Source organism: Lipotes vexillifer, unplaced genomic scaffold, assembly GCF_000442215.2.
Source record: "Lipotes vexillifer unplaced genomic scaffold, Lipotes_vexillifer_v1.1 scaffold618, whole genome shotgun sequence".
NCBI lineage: Eukaryota > Metazoa > Chordata > Mammalia > Artiodactyla > Lipotidae > Lipotes > Lipotes vexillifer.
The window spans coordinates 1,766,203-1,787,259 of record NW_006799025.1 but is presented as its reverse complement, the minus strand read 5'-3'; the positions used below and the strand labels follow the sequence as shown (position 1 = coordinate 1,787,259).

General features: G+C 38.9%; 1 protein-coding gene across 1 annotated transcript in view; it reads right to left on the bottom strand.

The window, feature by feature from the left end:
- The window catches only part of CADPS2 (calcium dependent secretion activator 2), a 524,381-nt gene that overhangs the window by 9,497 nt on the left and 493,827 nt on the right, over positions 1-21,057 (bottom strand). The window contains exon 28 of the mRNA XM_007471293.1: positions 15,942-16,049. Coding sequence (XP_007471355.1) covers positions 15,942-16,049 — 108 coding nt within the window. The remainder of the gene's footprint in view (positions 1-15,941; positions 16,050-21,057) is intronic.

Below are 21,057 nucleotides of genomic sequence, written 5' to 3'. Positions count from 1 at the left end.
GAGTTGCCACTGACTATGGAAATTGCCACACCAGGGCTATAAACGCTTGCAGTTCATCAGCTTTCTTAAACAGTTCATCAGCTTTCTTAAACACCCTGAACCCCCTCAGTGGACCTTTAGTCTTGAATTAACAAACGAAAGCAATGAAAGAGGGTGCATTCTGAATGGCTGGCATTGATCCCCAACTGTGTCAGCACTGCTACAGGCCCTGAAAAACTCTCTCCATTGTCAATAGAAATTGACAAACCTCCTCTCCTAAATAGTGCAGCTGAGCCGGGCGGGATCCACGCAGCTGTAAAGGGCTCTGCTCTTGGGGCCGGGGAGCACTAACAATGGAACAAGCATGAGCTCTTTGTCAGTCCCAGACTCGGCAATTTTCTAACAAGGATTAAAGTTGTTTCTCGGCAGTGCTGGTGAAAAGAGATTTAGCAACATACCGTGCTTTCTTCATGCAAGTTAAAGAGAAGTACTTAAGGAATTTCATTATTCTGTCGACTAGTGGAAATACAAAACAAATATATTAAATATGCACGGCTCCCTTTGCTGCCTAATTTATAACATTTTGAGGAGGATTCAATTAAATATAACACTTACTGCCTGGAAACAGGCGCTTCGCCTTTATTTTGGAAGTTTTATTTTTTAAAAAGTCCAGCTGCTTGCCACCTGGAATGAGGTCTCAATACATACTAATGCACAATGTCTTCAGACCTTCTGGGGCTAATATTCCTAAATCTGAATCACAGGACCACATAGGGTTCACATATTGCGGCTGCTTCAAGCAAAAGATTTCTGTCAGAATGTGGCTTCTGATGATCACGGCAGGGTAAAAATAGTTGCTTTGCTGGGGAACAAATCTGTGATATATTTTCTGCTTAAGTGTTTAGCTTTTTATTGATTATGAACTTGGTACAACTAGCTGATATATTTTCATTCTTCTCCAGCTAGGCTCGTCTCAATAGGTGAACAACAACAACAACAACAAAAAACAAACCCAACACTTTTTAGTGCCCCCAGATATGAAATGGCTACATTTCCACAGTATGTGTGCATTTCTTCATTTATTTCAAGAGAAGCTGATAGTTTTACCAGAGTCAAGTCACCGTGTTGAAATGACATACCATCTAGAAAATCTCATCTTAGGAAATATGTGCCTTTTAAATGTTAAGTTTAATTGGATAAAAGAATAATAGTTTTGAAAAGCTTGATAAATATAAAGCATCCTTTAGGATCATTTCGTGGCTTTAGAGGGCAACAAATTATTTAGAAATGTTAATGCCCTACAGTTTCACCAGTACATTAAAAAGTAAATAGAAATGTTTCTTTATACATGGAGTGTTCCTTTTGTCAACAGTACATCTGTTTAATATAACTAAATTTGTGGTCACTTCCCATTTCTAGGCACTAAAATGCAGATCTATATTAACTGGACATTTGATATAATAATACCAACATTTTCACCCTCTTTTCAAGTTAACCCACTGAAATGATTATATTTGGTTCCACAAACAGACCCTCAAAACACAAGCATTTAGGACTTCCCTGGTGGCGCAGTGGTTGAGAGTCCACCTGCAGATGCAGGGGACATGGGTTCGTGCCCCAGTCCGGGAAGATCCCACATGCCGCGGAGCGGCTGGGCCCGTGAGCCATGGCCACTGAGCCTGTGCGTCCGGAGCCTGTGCTCCGCAACGGGAGAGGCCACAACAGTGAGAGGCCCGCGTACCGCAAAAAAACCCACAAGCATTTTGAAAGTTTTAAGTGTGAATTTTGTGTTGGCTTGGAATAGGATTAAAGGCTATATTTAAGGAAAACTGAAACCAGTCTATTAGGTTAAGAATATAGGAAGTGTTCAACCCAACCTACATCTATCAACCAGCTAGCCCTGGAGGCGCACAGGAGGAGGGAAACAGAGACTCGCATCTGGACCTGGAGGCTGAGGGCTGGCCGTGAACGCACCAGAGAACATCAACACAGAAGCTGCAGGGGCCGCAGTGCCGGCCCCTGTGATGCGACTATTTGCTTGACTGAGCCTGTCACTTGCTTTCTCTATGCCTCGGTTTTCTCATCTGTGATATGATGGACAGATTATATGAACTAGCTTTAAAATAAGATTTTTATGCTCTCCAGAAATACAATGAGATTAGATTTGACTGTGAAAGGAAGGGGCATGATTAGAAGCAATATAGCTTGTGATTCTCCTCAAAGAAGGGAAAAGCCAAATTGTTTTTTTTTTTTTAATGCTACTTAAATATAGCTTTGTTCATCCAAATATGCAAGTCTAGGATTCCAGAAGTTTCATTTGGCCTTTTAATGAAGTACAGACATATTATAAAAATGAAACAATAAAGTATAATGAGAAATAAATGAAATTTACTAAGAACTGTGAAGTATTCTTATTATTATGATTTTATAACAAATAATGTTATATACAATATACTATATAATAATAATACTCTGATTATAAAGGCATCTGATGTTTTTAAAAAATTCTCCATGGGAAGTTCAAGTGCATCAGTTAAATTTTCATTTGATTCTTAAAACAACCTTGATGAAGTGGTTATTATTCCTATTTTGCATGGAAACTGAGCTCACGTAGGTAGAAAACTGAGTTTAGATTAAGCAATTTACTTAGTTAAGTTTATGTAAGTGGCAAGGTTAAGATTCATCTTATATCTACGCTCCAGAGTCCGTGCTCATGACTACTACGTTATTCCATTTCCTTCTATGAAACAGTCTGTTCCATCAGTGAAGTCTCTGATTTTTTTTTTTTTTTGCGGTCGGTACGCGGGCCTCTCACTGTTGTGGCCTCTCCCACTGCGGAGCACAGGCTCCGGACGTACAGGCTCAGCGGCCATGGCTCACGGGCCCAGCCGCTCTGCGGCATGTGGGATCTTCCCGGACCGGGGCACGAACCCGTGTCCCCTGCATCGGCAGGGGGACTCTCAACCGCTGCGCCACCAGGGAAGCCCAAGTCTCTGCTTTTTTAAGAGTAGTTTGATGCTTGTAGCAAACAACTAAGAAAACAACTCTACCATGCCTGGTGGTCCCTGATAGTTATCATAACACAGGATTGTGAAGTAATATAGGAGATGCTTGTTGTTTCAAAGAAGTCCATCACATTTTCTTGCAAGTTACTGTGATCTGCATTTCCAAAGATATTTGTACACCTGATAATGTAATTACATAATGTAATAAATTTTTGGAAGAACCACACTCTGTTAGGGTAACCAACCAAATGGTCCTTGTGCTATGCATTTCTTAAGTTGTTTTAAAGTGCCATATACCCTAATGCTTAGGAATACTGGGAAGAATTTTTTTTTCACTGCAACAAAACAAAGCAATGTGGAAAGAAGATCCTTAGTACATTCATGAGGGGACTCAATCTATATGTGCAGTTTTCTTCATCTTTTTTTAAAATACAGAACAGAGAAGAACTCGATTCATGGCTTTTTCCTTCCATATTCAATAAACTCACATTCAGGGCGATTTTCATTTCTTATTTCTATGAGGAAGTCTGCAAAGGAGAGTTCATGAGCACTATGATGTCTGTTAAGAAAGGGAAAGTGTAAAAAGTACTAACATGGGAGGGTTGGCATACAGTAGGTACCTAATAAATGCTTGTTGAATGCCGAAAAATCTTTCCTGCTCTTGAAGTTCAGTACTTTTTTTTCCCATTCCTTTTTTTTAAAAAAATACATGAACATAATAACCAAGACACTTCCAAGATGCATTCAATCCTCTTCAGTTATAAAATAGGATCAGTTACATAACAGGGTGAGTTCCACAAACTGGGGGTTGCACAAACGCTTTTCCACTCACTACTATTTCATTAACCCCAAACTTCCTTTCTTCCAAAATATCCTGAAAGTAATATTATTAAACTAGCCGACCTATTCTCACACTAGACAAAGAGCATTAAAATCAATACTATTCATATTCATTATCATCAAGTAGGCAAGTGCCTTTGTAAATTTATTCTGTGGTTCTTTCCCTGGTGCTAAAAAGATTAGTGATTACAAAGTGAAAATTTCAGATCATCAGTTGTTCCCCCTCTCGCCTACTTATTGACAAATGATGGAACGCATACTGGTTTGGCTAATCTTTTGACTAATGAGTGGTTTGGCTGAACTCAGTGGTCAACCCAGTTATAATGGTGTGTGCACCAGTTTGGGGTGCAGACATAGACTATGAATGATTTATTTGGGCAAATGACCTGTTCATCTGGTTGAATGACTCATCTTAAGTACTATATATAAAAGTTTGGTCGATATTGCATTTAAATCAATAATGTAGGATCCAGATAAAAATAGATTAGACTATTAAATGGTACAAGTTTGAGATAAAACCTAGGTCTGAGAATTAATGGTTAGCAAGTCTTTCTGCTTCAGTTTCCTTATAAAAAATAGGGAACAATTATTCCAAAGTCCCTTTTCCAGAGTGTGGTAGGGACTGGGATAAATAGCTGCCTTCCGGTCTCTGACTCATGGCGCACTCCCACAGGACCTGAATGACCTGCTGATCTGCTAGATGTTGGGTTTCTCTATATCTATGGTTTTTGGGCATGCCAATCCCTCTGTCTGGACTTTTATTCCCATGTACGTTTCATTGGCCAGATTCACGTTGACCTTTAAGACTCAGTTCAACTATCATTTCTGCTACGAAGCCAACACTATCTCTTACCAGGCAGACTTAGATGCTCCTGTATTTCCTGCTCCTAGAACTCTGTACAGGTGTCTATAAAAATACTGCACAATGTGCCCTATGTCTGCCTCACCAGGCTGTGAGTATCCATAAGGCAGAAATCAAGTCTTTTTATTGATATCTTGAGCCCTTAGCAGAATGTCTGGCACATGACATGCATTACATAATTGTTGAAGGACTGAATGTTTTTAAATATTTGGAAACATAAACTGTTACATATATAATAGTGGCAGGGCAGCTTTTCAACAGAAAAAAGATAAAAGAATATCAGAGCCAGAGGAACTGTTGACTTGAATTACATGTTTCATTAACAGCAAAATAATTTAATGCATGCTAAAGTTGTAGACATCATCAAAAAGTAAACAACCGCATCTGGCTAAAGAAATTTAACATAGAACTGAAAATGTGACAGTCTAATTTCGTTTTAAGTGATGAATTAAGTAAAGGAGAAAGTACTGTAAACTAACAAACCCCCATGTCTCTGTACATATATGAGTGTCCACATATATACTCTTATACACAAAGATATGATAACATTATGTGCTCAGAGGTTGATGTGCTCAGCTCCTGGATTGGCCCTCGAGAGTCTGTCACGCATGCAGTGAGCTGCTCCTCCAGCATATGCTCAGGGGTATTGGTAGCTATTCCTGGGGGGTATCTGAGGCTGTGGGGCATATCTGGTGTATGGCTGGCAGCACTGCCTGTGCATTTACACCAAGAAGTGACATGTCCTGGGTGCTTTCAATGCTTGTTGGTTTTGTGAGAGGTGTTAAAAAAAAAAGTGAGAAACATCATTGGTGTGGCACCATTGACTTGAGTCTGAGGGGACATGAGAGCTCTCCTGGGAGCTGGTATAAGCCTTGCTTTTGAGCAAAGAACCCATGAAGGGTAGAGAGGGAGCGTGTGCCCTTGTTGTACTGTCACGGCATTTGATATTGCAGGCACTAGAGCTAGGTACAACCCTTGCATTGGCCCTAAATTCTGGCAAGTTTCCAATCATCCACTTGCAACAGAGAGAAATAAATAAACGTCATATTTAGATAATCACTATCATCTATTTTGAAAGGGTGCTAAATTTTAATTCTCCATAGTACATCCATTTGGAAAAAAATCTATTAATGTCTATTCAATAGATGAAAATATGAAACATTTTAATGTAGAAATTAACAACTTTTTCAGAAGACCCACTTGGCCTTAAGAATGTAAGCTCCCTTAGGGCAAGGAACTTGGTGTATCTTATCTAACATTGCATTCTCAGCCTCTAGCAGTGTGTGGCCTCTAGAAAATAAATACTGGTTGTATGAATAAATAATAAGAGGGGATTTGATTTCCTATTTTAATTAGAATCCTACCAAGTCATTGTGACAGAGATACCCAACTATGTGGGAGGAAACAAATGCCTAACGTTTTTTTTTTCTTTTTTTGGCCGCACAGCATGTGGGATCTTAGTTTCCCAACGGGGGATTGAACCAGTGCCCCCTGCAGTGGAAGTGCAGAGTCTTAACCACTGGACCATCAGGGAAGTCCCAGTGCCTAACCTTTTAATCCCAACATTCACCACCATCCCTTGCACTTCCTATTTGAAGGATGAATTGGATTTGTTTTCTAGATCTTATGCATCCAAAATGTCACATGAATGACCATCCTACATCTATAAACATATACATTTTTAACTGTATAACATAGGCAGTAAGAGGAAAGTCAACAAGAAATATGGGGAATATATGGGACCAAATTTATAAGGATCAGTAGAGCAAAAGTATGGGAAAGTTATCCATGAGAATGCATAACTAGGAATATGCCTTGAAAAAAATATTGTTCAGCCACATTCAAATACTGCGTCCTATTCCTGACCCTAAACCCTAAGCATGACCGAGAACATTTTGAGAAGTTTCAAAGGACAGCCACAAAGATGATTAAAGGGCTAGAAAAGGGGCCTATAAAGAGAAGTTTAGCAAATAGGGATTATTTATCCTGGAGTAGACAAGTATGACAGGTGCCTTAATAACAGTCTTTATATATAGGAAGGATTATTCCCTAGAGATGCTGGCTACCTGCTTTTTGTTTTCCACTGAGAGGAAAAAGGGAAATGGGTTTAAAAAACAGCATGAAGAATTTTGGTGACGTAGGGGTTAGAACTTGCTTTATTTCAAACAAAACATGTTGCCCATATTAAGAGAACAAAATTTAGATGGTCTCTTAATTAGGGCTGGGCTGAGATCAAGAAATTGAGGGCCCTCTGGAGTTTAGGTATTTATAAGTACCTGTGAAAATTGTTCTTTTAGAGTTTCCTTTCAATGCATTCAATAAACACATGGTTTTGCCACAATGATGCTGATTTACTATGATAGCCGTTTCCTTACACGGATTTTTTTGTTGTTGTTGTAGCTGGACGTAGTCAATAGTGGCAATCTGGCTGCCACTGCTGTGCCCACTTGTGAATGGCACTGACCATGTAAATGGGGCTGCATGGAAAGCTTGCCAAGGGAGTGTCTGCCGGAGCAGGAGTTCAAAAGGCTACCACAGAAAACGGTTTTAAAGCCATGTGTCATTTGCTTATGAACTCAGGTTTGAAGAGAAGGATGGTAGCTATCATTTCTATGAAAACATCACACTGGGCAACTGAAAGAGATGCTGGTCTCAGGGGAGTCCTGGGTATTTTCTGTTTTTTTTTTTTTCTGTGGTACGCGGGCCTCTCACTGTTGTGGCCCCTCCCGTTGCGGAGCACAGGCTCCGGACGCGCAGGCTCAGCGGCCATGGCCCACGGGGCCCAGCCGCTCTGCGACACGTGGGATCTTCCCGGACCGGGGCACGAACCCGCATCCTCCGCATCGGCAGGCGGACTCTCAACCACTGCGCCACCAGGGAAACCCTGGGTATTTTCATTAATAAGTCACTGGTTGCCAGATGCAGTGCAAGCATGCAAACCACCGAGGAAAAGCCAGGCTCTGTGTGGAGAAGTCAGAGTTTTCAGACCATATTACATGTGAAGGCAGCATGAAATCAATACTAAATAACTTGTGAAATGCTCAACATGTTGTTTGTAATTATTTCAACTATCTTTGATAAAATCAGGAGGGAGAATATTCTAATTTCTTCCATGACTATTAAGTCACTGTTACCGGCTTGGGTGAATGAAAGCAAATGCATACTTATACGTTCGGTGTGAAGAAAAATTTCTCGATCAAAATGCAAGTTTTGACATTTTCCATTCATCAGAGAGAGTTTTTCCATTGCTAAGAGACTTTAGGTGATCAACCACAATTTTTTTTTTTTCCTATTCAAACAAAAACCTCAGATCAGTTCACATGTGAGTTTCTTTTTTTTTTTTTTTTTAAATTCTGAGCACAATTAAAGGTGAGTTAAGGCTCTGGTGGAAATGTAAAGAGCATCAGCAAATCTGAGCACTGCTCAGCTTTTGAATTGCTTTTCTACTTCTCAGCTCTTTTAAATGGTTTTCTATGGCAGGAACATTTTTCTTAATTAGTCACAGCTAATTAGTGTTCGGGCATAGACAAGTAATCAGAAATGTCAGAGCTGCAAGGCTACATCTCCCTAATCCTTTGATAATAATTTAGCCTCCTGGGAGGGCCCCAAGCTGCGGTAAGTAGTGACTGACAATAAGGCAAAATTAGGTGGGCAGCAGACCATTAGGGTAGAAAAATAAAAAGCACTACCCGGTCCCGCTGAGCACCATCAGGCAACTAACTGCGCTGCCAGATGAGGTGCCTGTTTAAGCCTGTGTTGTTAATTAGCTGATTCTGCCAGACCTGCCACATATGTCCAGGTGCCTCATGCAAAGATGTGTACTTCTGGGCAAGTGCCAAATGACAATTGTGTCCCGTGATCACATTTCAAGAATCTGAGGAAGAAGTCCACATATTTCTGGAAGATTCTTTTGAATTATTAAAGAAATAAGATCAACAAGCTACAATACATTTTCTTGCTGAGTTTCTTTTAGGCAATTAGGCACGCTTATCTCAAGTTTCTCAGGTCTTAATTCACCAACAGCTTAGGTTCAAATGAGGGCCTTTGGCCGCAGAGCTGCGTCTGGACTTGCCAAAGCTATTTTGGCACACACCGTACATCAAAAGTAGATCCTTTCATAAATCCTTACACTTACAAATGATAACACGAAAATAAGGATTATTAACTAAAATGAGCGAGACGGCTGTAATTTGAGAGCAGAGGTTTTGAAGAGAAACAAACTTTGAGAGGAAAAAAGAAAACAGCTAAGGGGCAAGCTCTGTATGGCATTTATTGAGGCAGACATGACCATATACAGAACAAGTCTGACTACAACTGTCTTAAAAGACGTCAAACAACTTCAGTGGGAGTCTGAATACCGTGGGTAAAACAAAGCAGGAATATATATAATGAAAATAAAAAACACCACCTGGAAAACAATGTGTTAAAGCAGCTAAATAAGACATTGTTCAAATGTAGGAGATGTGAGATGCCGGTCCTATAACACAAGTAAGAAACAGACAGTTAAACCTCTTATCTACCTTTAGTGCACAGTGTGGCCCAGGGTACACGACCTAACAGTGGGTAGAAATAAATGATCTCAAATAGTCTCAAGTACATCACTGAGCTTCTATCATCCATCTTTTCTAGTGATGGAAAAGGAAAAGAATGGAATGACATGAGAGTGATGGTAACATTTAATTTTGAGTGTTGATAGGGAAATCATGATTGGGCATAATGTGCCAAAGTTAATGCTTTATATTTGACTTCTTTTTACATAGGGACAAACCCAAAGAGAAAATACTCTGTGACGGGAAGCTATACTGATTTAGGCAGGTATATAACCACTTGCTCATCATTTGAAAGTGAAAGATCATTGAAAAGAGGAAAAGTGCTATTTTTAAATCGACATTCACATATAAGAGAATATATCTATAATATCATGGAATGATAAGAAATGCAAGAAGGCAAAGAAATCTTCTTAACGGGTCTTAACGGCTTCCAGCCTGCATTTCTAATAATGAGGTTGATTACATACACAAAGAAATTCATCCAAGGAATATGACTGAAAAAGTAGATGGTCAGTTCTAAATATATCCTACCATCTAGCAGCCATTCTTACCCATGTCCTGTTGATTTCATGTATTCTTGGGAAACCAACATGATAAATTTAATTTTTAAATAAGTTAAGAATAGTAGTGTCAGTCTTACTGAGGATGAATAAATTCTCAAATCAAAAATTTGGGCATTGGTGTGAAACAGTTAACTCAAAAATTCTGAGCATTTCCCCCCTTTTTCTTATTTGGGAGTCCAGAGACAAACAAGAGCATAGAAGTGCAAAATTAGTTTTGTTTTGAAAAGCATATTCACTTGCAATAGTTTCATTTTTTTTTCTTACCATATCTTAAAATGGCTACTGAACTCACTGACATAGTTTAGGTTGATTTTACTTAAAATGTTTAATTTAGAGTTTCTTTACTGAAAAGAATTCTTTTCAAGGAAAGTCCTAAGAAATTAATCCTTCATAAAACACTATTCGGATGAATATCACTGATTAATTATCATTTAAAGAATTACTTTTAATTTTAGAAGACATCACAACACGATTTAAAAAAATCTCATTGAGATGAAACTCCTCAACAATTAGATATTTAATCAGTTTATAACACAAGAGAATGTTTAATCTGCATGATTTACCAATTAAATACTGCACCCTGATGTGTCTTCAGCAACACGAGAGCTAAATCGAAATTGTTTCAAAGGGACACAAGACGGGAAATGCCCTATAAATGCACAAAGGTTTAGAGAGGTAGGAAGGTTGAGGGTCTCTCCTGGACAGCAGGATGCACTTCAGTCGACCCCTACGGGCCTCAGCATTGTAATATTCTTGGACATTAGGAAGTGACCACAGAGGATGCTCTCGTGGTGATCACCGTGGTGTCAGTTTTGATTTCTGAAACATCACCACTTTCCGACCCAGAGATCCAAAGCTCTCAGGGAAGTTGCCCAGCCTCTCTCCTGACCCGTGGACACCTGGGGCTCTCACTGTGTTTGCTGAAACTTGAGAGTGTGGGAAGAAACATCATAGTAGGCATTAAAAATGGAACTTAAGAATTAGAAAATCATTGCCATGCCTTTATATTGGGATCAGACAAGTTGTAGATGGTTTTGATTTGATAAATTTTTTTTTTTTTTTTTGCGGTACGCGGGCCTCTCACTGTTGTGGCCTCTCCCGTTGCAGAGCACAGGCTCTGGACGTGCAGGCTCAGCGGCCATGGCTCACGGGCCCAGCCGCTCCGTGGCACGTGGGATCTTCCCAGACCGGGGCCCGAACCCGTGTCCCCGGCATCGGCAGGCGGACTCTCAACCTCTGTGCCACCAGGGAAGCCCTGATTTGATAAAATTTTTAAACAGCTACTGACAATGATATTTTATACACTGGGGTAAGGGACATTGCCTGCAAAGCAGAACACCTTCTTTTGGTGAATCCATATTCTCTTCTGCTACAGAACTTCCTTTAGATTTCTCTTACCCAGATAAGACACATTTTTTTTAATTGCAAAAGTAGATTTAACATGTATATTTTTCTCCTTTGGCTAAATTCAAAACATAATGGTAATAAGTGAGTATAATTTTTTCTTTTTTTACATTTAAGTATAGTTGCTATACAGTATTATATAAGTTACAGATATACAATATAGTGATTCACAATATTTAAAGGTTGTACTCCATTTATAGTTATAAAATATTGGCTATATTCCCCATGTTGTACAATATAAGCTACAAGAATATACTGTGCGACGCAGGGACCATTATATTAACATATAGATTTTAAACAGCTTGTGTACCACCAATGACCACTTGACAGGCAAAGACAGCCTCTGTTTAAGTTATTCTGGTCACTCAGAAAGACTTAACATGAATACAGAATATATGAGTTACAACCATTTTTCTAAATGTAGGGTTCAGAACCATGGTGGTAGCTGTACAGAATGTCAAATGACAGTCTTTATATAGAATCTATTTTCTACTTATCTACTGTAATTGCTACTGCTTATTGCTTTCACCTGGCCATCACAAAAAAAATTAAGAATTGATTGCTACTCCGGGGTGCAAGCCTCAGCATGCAACCAACCCAGTAACTTTTGGCGCCACTGCTAAAATTAAAACTAATTTAATATGTTGGTTTAAAATCTGGAAGGGATTTCAGAAACCGTCTGGAGTTCTAGACTAGCTTCTTCAGTTTATATGTACTACGTATACTGAGTCTCAAACAGGTGACATAACTTCTTAAAGCTCACTCATCCAATTAATGGCAGAACTGTGGCTGGAACTGAGGTTTCTGGATTCCTGGTCTAGCCCTCTTCCTACAAACACTGTTTTACCACTTCACATTTTGTAAGTCTGAAGTATGGTAGACATAACATGGACTTTGAAACTAGAGAGACACAATTTCAAAGTCCGATTTAGCACTTAACAAGTCCTTTATTGTCTCTGGGTGGGAGATTCCTTAACCTGAAAATAAGGCTAAAATGGGGGTGATGGCATCTACCCAGAAGGTTAGGAATGATATAGGTCAAGTATCTAGCACATTTTCTGGTACACGGAGGTGCCCTGCGAATAGTAGTGGTGACAGGGAACGCTATTATAATTATTCTGACACTTTGAAAAGATTAGGGATGTACCTTAATCAAACTTAGTACCTTCCGTTAAACAGGGGATCTGCCATCATTTACTTACACTTTTTTGAAATTATTTCTGTTTTAAGCAGAAAGTGTTTTATAAGTTTAACCACTTATGAAGTAGAATGTCTCGATATTTATCCTAATATTAACTGTTTTGATCTTCAAATGATACTTTTAGTTTTAATATTTCAAGATTTGATGTAAACGTCTAAGATTATCCTATCTATGGTCTGTCAGAGAATACAGATTTCAGTCATCCCCCTCTTTAACACATTGAAGGAATAAGAAAACTTCCATTAGGGGCTAGAACAATAATAATAGCAGTGCAGGATGCTCAGGAAGCAGAGTCATGGTGTATGGCTGGGTGGGGTGCTGCACATGGACAACAGTAGAAGGTACCATTCTCCTTTGTAGGTGCATCCCCAAAACAATGGATGCAAATCCAGGGCAATGGTCATTTTTTTACCTTAGTCCCTGGTACAATTATTTAAACAGAACCCTAAGGTATTTAGCCACAAGTATCAGGAACTAGTAAGATGCTTAATTGATCAAAAAGTTTCTGAGGCCAGGAACACCACAAGTAATTAATTACTACTCTCAGGGCCAGTTTCACAGAATTTTCAGCAGTCTTTTTCATTCGGAAAAAAATTCTTTAGTAAAACACATGCATTCTTTTTTAAAGTGTTGGTGTTGGTGGCAGGATGGGTGTTTTGTAGAATAATTGTTTTATATAGAAATACTGCTATGTGTTCTAGAACGAAGCGAACTTCATCTGGATAAAAAGCATATCTTTTGTAAGAAGTTAAGCTCTCATATTTCATGACCAGAAACTGCAGGCCCTGTACTCTCATCTGGGTGGGTTAAAACCACTAAGTATTGACTCACTGCAGTGAGTGTGCATGCATCTGCATGCAGGCGTGTGAGTGTGTGTGTACACATTTTCTTCTGCATCTGAAGGTGGGAGGCTTCATTTCCTTACTCAGGAAGCGAACTGGAATAGCAAAAGTTTGTCATGATGCCTGAATAAAACTGTTCAGTCTTTTATCTGTAATAGGCTAAGGTTGCTAACAGGATTTATAGGGTCATTACTTTCAACTGTTTCTTGACACCTAACAATATTATTTTAAGCTCCAGCCAAGTAATTATATAACGTCTCTCAGTAATGATCTGTTGCTTAAGATACACATTCTACTTTACCTTTCAACACATACTTGATAACCTCTCATTTACTAACTGTAATTGAGGCAAATTCAGTCTTGGCTAATTAGAGGCTCTCGGTACCCCTTCATATGTTATTCTTGGTGACATATCAATAGAATTACAGTTTACTTTCTATTTTCAATTACAGTAATAAAAATGTGCAACTTAAAAATATTAGAATGTTTAAGGACATTATAACTATTTTACAAATAACAAGTCCAATGTTCTACTGGGGATACACAGAATGACAAAACCTTCACAACCAAAACAGAATGGTTGCTTGTCAAGGGTTCCTTTAGAAGCAAACTCACAGCCATGTCTCATGCTTAGGCGTTGAAAGGAAAGTGTATACCTATCACCAGGACAGTCAAACTAGCACATCATTTTAATGTTAGCCTCCTGTCCGCTTTAGTTAGCTCCGTTTTTTATTGCTGCCATACAAAAAGTCTTCAAAAGAAGTTTGGTGAATGAAGGGGAGTTTAAGTAGGAAATAACTTTCTGAATAAAGAAATTCTGGGACTTCCCTGGTGGTGCAGTGGTTAAGAATCCGCCTGCCAATGCAGGGGACATCGGGTTTGAGCCCTGGTCCAGGAAGAGCCCACGTGCCACGGTGCAACTAACCCAGTGCGCCACAGCTACTGAGCCTGCGCTCTAGAGCCCCCGAGCCGCGACTACTGAGCTCGCGTGCAGCAACTACTGAAGCCTGCGCGCCTAGAGCCCGTGCTCCACAACAAGAGAAGCCACCACAACAAGAAGCCCGCGCACCACAATGAAGAGTAGCCCCTGCTCACCGCAACTAGAGAAAGCCCGCGCGCAGCAACGAAGACCCAACGCAGACAAAAACAAACAAATAAATAAATAAATAAATTTATAAAAAAAGAAAAGAAATTCTACCCCTGTTACAATCTGATGGCAAGCTTTGTAGTAAATAGGTCGCCAAGACAAAAAATTGAAGATGTTAAGAAACACACACACACACACACACACACGCACGCGCGCGCGCGCGCGCGCACAGTGGCCTATTTCCAGAATGACTCTACGATTTTTTCACCATAGAAGATGTGCTTTAGCTATACCAAGAAGAAACGTAATGGGAATAACAGCAACTCAACTGTTCTTTTCTGTTCAACATTTTTGAAAATTACCACATACGCAAAAAAAGTAAAAGAGAACTTGGAAGTGAAACATATGCTTGTAAATTCAGAGCAATACCAAGTGGAAACAGAAGTTGCTAATATGGTTTCAGTATTTTGTAAAGGAGCCAACAGCTGGATGGATGATAATTTTTCTACCCCTGCAGGGCATCAAAGCTTTTAGGAAATCATTCTTTTCACACATATTAACACTTAGCTTATTAAAACAGATGATACTTTTATTGTAAAACAGCCTGGGTAGAGGCTAGAAACATAAAATATGAAAGATAAGGCTCATTTTGACCACCCAGTCTGACAAACAGCAAACACTGACACGACGGACCATGGTGGAGATGATGACGTAGCAGGACCTTCTGTCACTGCCACAGCTGAAGTGTCACCATGAAGCCCGTGAACTGCTGTTATGAAAACATTTGCAGAAACTTGCATAATTAAATGAAACTGCCAGAAAAGCATTTCTAAAATGCAGAGAAGATGTACATAAATAAATACAGTTCAAAGCAAATATTACATTTCAGAATCAGCACTGTAGTGAATTTTGCCAAGTTATGTCACAAGCAAAGTACCATTTCCTTTGAACTGACTGCTGAATAATTACAAATGAGTGACAACATTGTTGTTGAAATGGACTGCTCTCTTAGTCTCTTTTACAGGTACTCGGTGAATGAAACTTGCTGATCGGGCCATCTAAAACCACAACCTCCCCATTCTAGGAGCTGCCATGCCTCAGTGAAGACCTTCACAAGACCACAGCAGTATTCTGTTAGCAAACGTCAGTACTGGAAAGCAAGATGAAATGCACACTAACAGTACAGTGGGAGATATCTGCCTTTATTGCAGCTTATTTCTTTGTTTAAATGAAGAATATTATACTGACTTAAGAAAAACTTTTATAGTAGGGGCCAAATCCATTACAGTTTGATCCTGTTTACGGACAGCTGCAAAGGCAAGTGATGTAAACTATACACAACGGTAAACTGGATATCATCTTGCTTGCTAAAATTAACCTTAGAAGGATTTTGAGACTCTCACTCTAATAGTGACAGTTTTCAAGTATAGAAAAAAGCCAGTTAAGGCTTCTGTCAGCAGTCAAAGAAATAAAATGATCAACTATATTAGCTGCATAGAAGAAAAAGAAATGAAAAAAGAGAGTCTGCTTTGCAGACATACCATCAAAGTGTAACTTTTTCCTTCACAGTACATCTACAAAGCCAGCATGAATTGCAAGGGTACTTACATCAAACAACTTTTCTATGTACATTTCCTCATTGACCTTTTCTCGAAGAATATCCTGGTTTTGCCGAACAAACATAATATAAGTGTCTGCCAGATCCATTCCTGGTTTCTGTTGTGAGGAAAAAGCACAGGGAATAAAACAATATCCGGTCTTGATTGTGAAAATGTTATTTAATCACCATCCTAGAAAATCATTCCTTATAACCTTTCAAAAGTTACAGTAGAAAAATATGCTTAAGATCAAATCAACAATGGACACCTTCAAATTCCATAATTAAAGTAAATAAAAGTTTATTACTGAGGTCTATAACTTGAGGTCATAGTTACTTATCATTATTAAGATATGACAGACCAAAAAAAAAAAAAAAAAAGATATGACAGACCATATCTTAATATCTACTCAAAGAGTAGATACTCTTTTTTTTTTTTTTTTTTTTAAAATGGCTACCTTGCTAGGTCAATATGCCAAGCAGTATAAATGAATACATTTTTCAAAGAAATTCCCACATGCAATAATCATTTCCTAATTGTAAGTTCAATTTCCTTTTCATCATTTCTGGCTGGTTTATCCATATATATTTTAAAAAATGTTAGCTTTCCTTGGTTTGCCTTCCTCAACTACTATGGGTGTTCAAGGAGTACAAAATAAATTTTATTAGGAAGATATTGAACAAAAAACATTTAATGCATTACAAAGTGAAATGCAAGTCAAAATTTTGTGGGTTATCCATTGCTTCTACTCATCCATATTTATCAATACTACCTCAAGGATTTATATTATTTTAGAAATCCTATAAGAATATTGATGAACTAGTCTCCCATGAAGAGCCAAAGGTGTGGACTAGATAAGTTTCCAAAGTTACTCAACATTTGCTGTCTTCTAATATTAGGCAAGATAAGGCAGTTAATAGAATTCCTCCTTCCTACAGAGTCTACAGAATCAGCACCAGGGAGGGACAATAACCTGAATGGCTCCTAAAGAGTTTTCCTTCTAAATTTATCTCTAGTTCTTTTAGTTTCACATAGCTGGACTAGATGATCTGTATACTCTATACCTGGGGTTGATTCATAGTCTGTACTGAGTAATTCATTTTTTTAGAATAGGACAATAATAATGATGAAATGGTAGAACTGATGCCTGAATAAGTCAATGTCAGTCGTGCATAATTTCGTATCTGTAGGATGCACTTACAAACTCCATCAGTGGACTCTTTGTAAAAGTAAATAATGTAAGGAAACCAGGTGAAAGAGGATATGAATCATTTAACTATTACTACTGCAGGAAAGACAAGATATACATCTGAGTGATGCTAGGACAGTAGTAGTGCCTTTTCCTTAAATGAAGGACAAAGTTCTTATCACTTCTTTTTCCAGGAGGGGATTGTATTTTATGTATTGATACAATGATAAAACTGCCCATCTCTTAACCAGTGCACAGTATAGACACTGGGCATATCTCATTAATAAAAATTAATTTGATTTTTTGGTAACAACGTTATTTCTGGGCAATGAAAATCACAGAAAGTTCTTATATATTTACCTCTTATATTTAGCCTAAAGGGAAATTTATACCACATGGACTGAAGGATCCTTTCAAACATAACCTTGAGGGAGCTTCCCTGGTGGCGCAGTGGTTGAGAATCTGCCTGCCAATGCTGGGGACATGGGTTTGAGCCCTGATCTGGGAAAATCCCACATGCCGTGGAGCAACTGGGCCCGTGAGCCACAGCTACTGAGCCTGTGCGTCTGGAGCCTGTGCTCCGCAACAAGAGAGGCCGCGACAGTGAGAGGCCCGCGCACCGTGATGAAGAGTGGCCCCCGCTCGCCGCAACTAGAGAAAGCCCTCGCACAGAAACGAAGACCCAACACAGGGCTTCCCTGGTGGCGCAGTGCTTGAGAGTCCGCCTGCCGATGCAGGAGACGCGGGTTCGTGCCCCGTTTCGGGAAGATCCCACATGCCGCGGAGCGGCTGGGCCCGTGAGCCATGGCCACTGAGCCTGCGCGTCCGGAGCCTGTGCTCCGCAAATGGGAGAGGCCACAACAGTGAGAGGCCCGCATAACGCAAGGAACTGATTCACTTTGTTATACAGCAGAAACTAACACACCATTGTAAAGCAATTATACTCCAATAAAGATGTAAAAAAAAAAAAAAAAAAAGACCCAACACAGCCAAAAAAAAAAATAAATAAATTTATAAAACAAAAACCATAACCTTGTTATAACAAAATTCGTGACTAGCTATAATCTGAAACAACTATTTATATAAATGTCTTCACTGATCTTTCCTTCCAGAGCATCCATACACAATGTAGGAAATATATTCCAAACTTAATGGAGACAACTTACCAAATTCATGCCTTCACTATTTTTCTACATAATTCTCATAAGCAATGTCTGAAAGTTTAAATAATTACAAGGCTACTCAAGAGAAGCCTAGGTTATTTTCTTCTTTGGGGGCGAGGGGTGTTATACGTAAGTTTTTCCAGTAAAAAGGCAGGGTAATTTGTACAAGATTACTAACTACTATTAACAGTTGAAGACAGCTAGCCCATAAGATAAGGATTTCTCTCCGTGCCTCTCAAATTTGTCAAGATACTGAAAGTGTGAACATTCAGAAAGGATACTGCCGCAGAATGAAAATGACAGGAGAATGACTTTCTACACATGATAACAAGTCAGCTCCACATCTGAGTTTCAGTCCAGTGCCTAGAAACAAAATGCTGTGATATATAAAATACCAAGGCAGTTGGGCACAGCCCAGAGGAACTGAGAGTTAAGAATCAACACATGAGAGGCGTGCCTCCTCCACCATTTTTCCCCACCGCTACCCCATTTTTATTTCTGCCTTTCAAAAGAAGAGTACGCTTAGAAGTTTAAACTAGTCAATCACTTGACCCATCAGACTCACTGGAAACTGAGTTACAGCCAGGAGAAATGGAGAATGATGGCTTTAAACACTTGCCACAGACCCAAAGGTAATTTTTTTCCCGTTTCCTTGATCACTTTTAAGATAACATTAGACATCATGAAACACTGTCCAGAAAGAATTTATCTTTTGTCATCTAAAACTAACAAATACTTCTACAGTTTAAGCCTAAAAGAAAACTCAGTGCTATTGCCTTCCGCAGACCCGAGGGATATAATACTGAAATCTGTAAGCTGAGACGGTTCTACAGCTAAGAAAATCACAACTCTGGTTGAGGGTGTGAAGTAAAGCTCATTTAAAAGTTTATTTCAACACATTAAGTGTTGTCTTTTTCTTTCTGTTTTTTTCTTTTTGAAATTACATTTTCTCCCCTTTGGCAAATTAAGATCCACTTGCCTAGAAAACAAACCCTACAATTCTTACATTCCTCATTAGCATTATTTCTTCCTTTATCTTTGAGCTATTTACGTATTCTTGAAACTGTGACATACGGGAATTTCACACCTAGTGAATATATTTTCATGTAGCTTGTGGCACGAGACTATAATCATTAAAAGAATATACACAAGTAAGAATAACTGCAACAGCTGGTGACATTTACCAATTAGAATTATAGTTCTTTAAAACACTTTATCCTTCCTTTGGTGTATGAAGGGTAATTATCTCTGATAAACTGCTGAAAAAGATGTAATTTTCCTTTTAAACAGTTTCTACTTACAGTACAAATGTGTTTGGATAGAAGACATTATCGCTGGTTCAGTGCTCCTTTGTGCAAAGACTCTGTTTTATGGCAGTAAGATCTACATATTTTGGAAGTCACTGCGTCTCATTCCATTATTACATGTTATCTTATCAGGAAATAAAGTTTAGTTAAAAAAGCAAAAAACTGAACACACTCAGTCAAGTTTTTGTTTGCTGGTGTGTAAATGAAAAGCATGCATGTGACTGCATCACCAGGTAGAATATTGCTACACATTCTGGTGCAAGTGGGTGTCTCCAACCTTATCAAAGGAGCAGCCTGTTAAACTTCAACAACTGTAGATCTGGATGAATTTTTATCAAGGATATTTTGTTCTGGAGAGCTACATTTAGAAATCTTTGCTATATTTGTAATTAACAGTTTTCTTAATGAACGAGAAAATAACAATTAAAAACCACATAGCGAGCACATTATGTATTAAATACCACTAAGAGAGAGTAAATGCTTTTCATTCTCCCATTTAAAACTTTGAGATCACGCAGCGTAGAGAATGGGACTGAGGACACGGGGTTGGGGGAAGGGTAAGCTGGGACGAAGTGAGAGAGTGGCATGGACATATATACACTACCAAATGGAAAACAGATAGCTAGTGGGAAGCAGCCACATAGCATGGGGAGATCAGCTCGGTGCTTTGTGACCACCTAGAGGGGTGGGATAGGGAGGGTGGGAGGTAGACACGAGAGGGAGGGGATATGGGGATATATGTATATGTATAGCTGATTCACTTTGTTATAAAGCAGAAACTAACACACCATTGTAAAGCAGTTATACTCCAATAAAGACGTTAAAAAAAAACAACAACTTTGAGATCCTCAGTTCATTAAGCACTAACTTCTCCATCTTGTTTCTTAGGGTAGTAATCTCTAAATCAAAATAAGCCTTCCTGGATTACTTCTAATTCGATTCAGAAAAGAACAGAATTTGGCTAACGAAGTTATAGTAAAAGGATACAAATATCTAAAAACATTCCCCCATGAGCATAAAGAAATCAAATATGGACGGGAATGGAGTATGGTAAGGTGAGTTCCTCTGACTTTGGCTGCATAATAGAGTACACCAGCGAGGGAATGAGCTTAAGTAAGGATGCAGACTCCAGCAAATTTTTTTCGAGCGCTAATCACTGGTTAACCCAGTGAGATGAAAATGTCGTTTAAAAAAAAAAAAGAAAAGCAAAAAATTCCTTGTTAATTACATGCTGCAAATGCTCTTACTTCCTGCTGCTACACCTAATCCCACAGGTGCAAGTCTTCACTTTCCCCATTCATGGGTGGGTGGGTGCAATGCTGCAGACATTTTTCACAGCTACAGATTTAGATACAGAAGAAGCCCGTTTAACCTTCCACGGGAGGTTAACAATACACTATGCACACACTGTCATGGTGTCTATTTAACAAGGAGACAATTTCTTTTCTTTTTTTTTTTTTTTTTTTT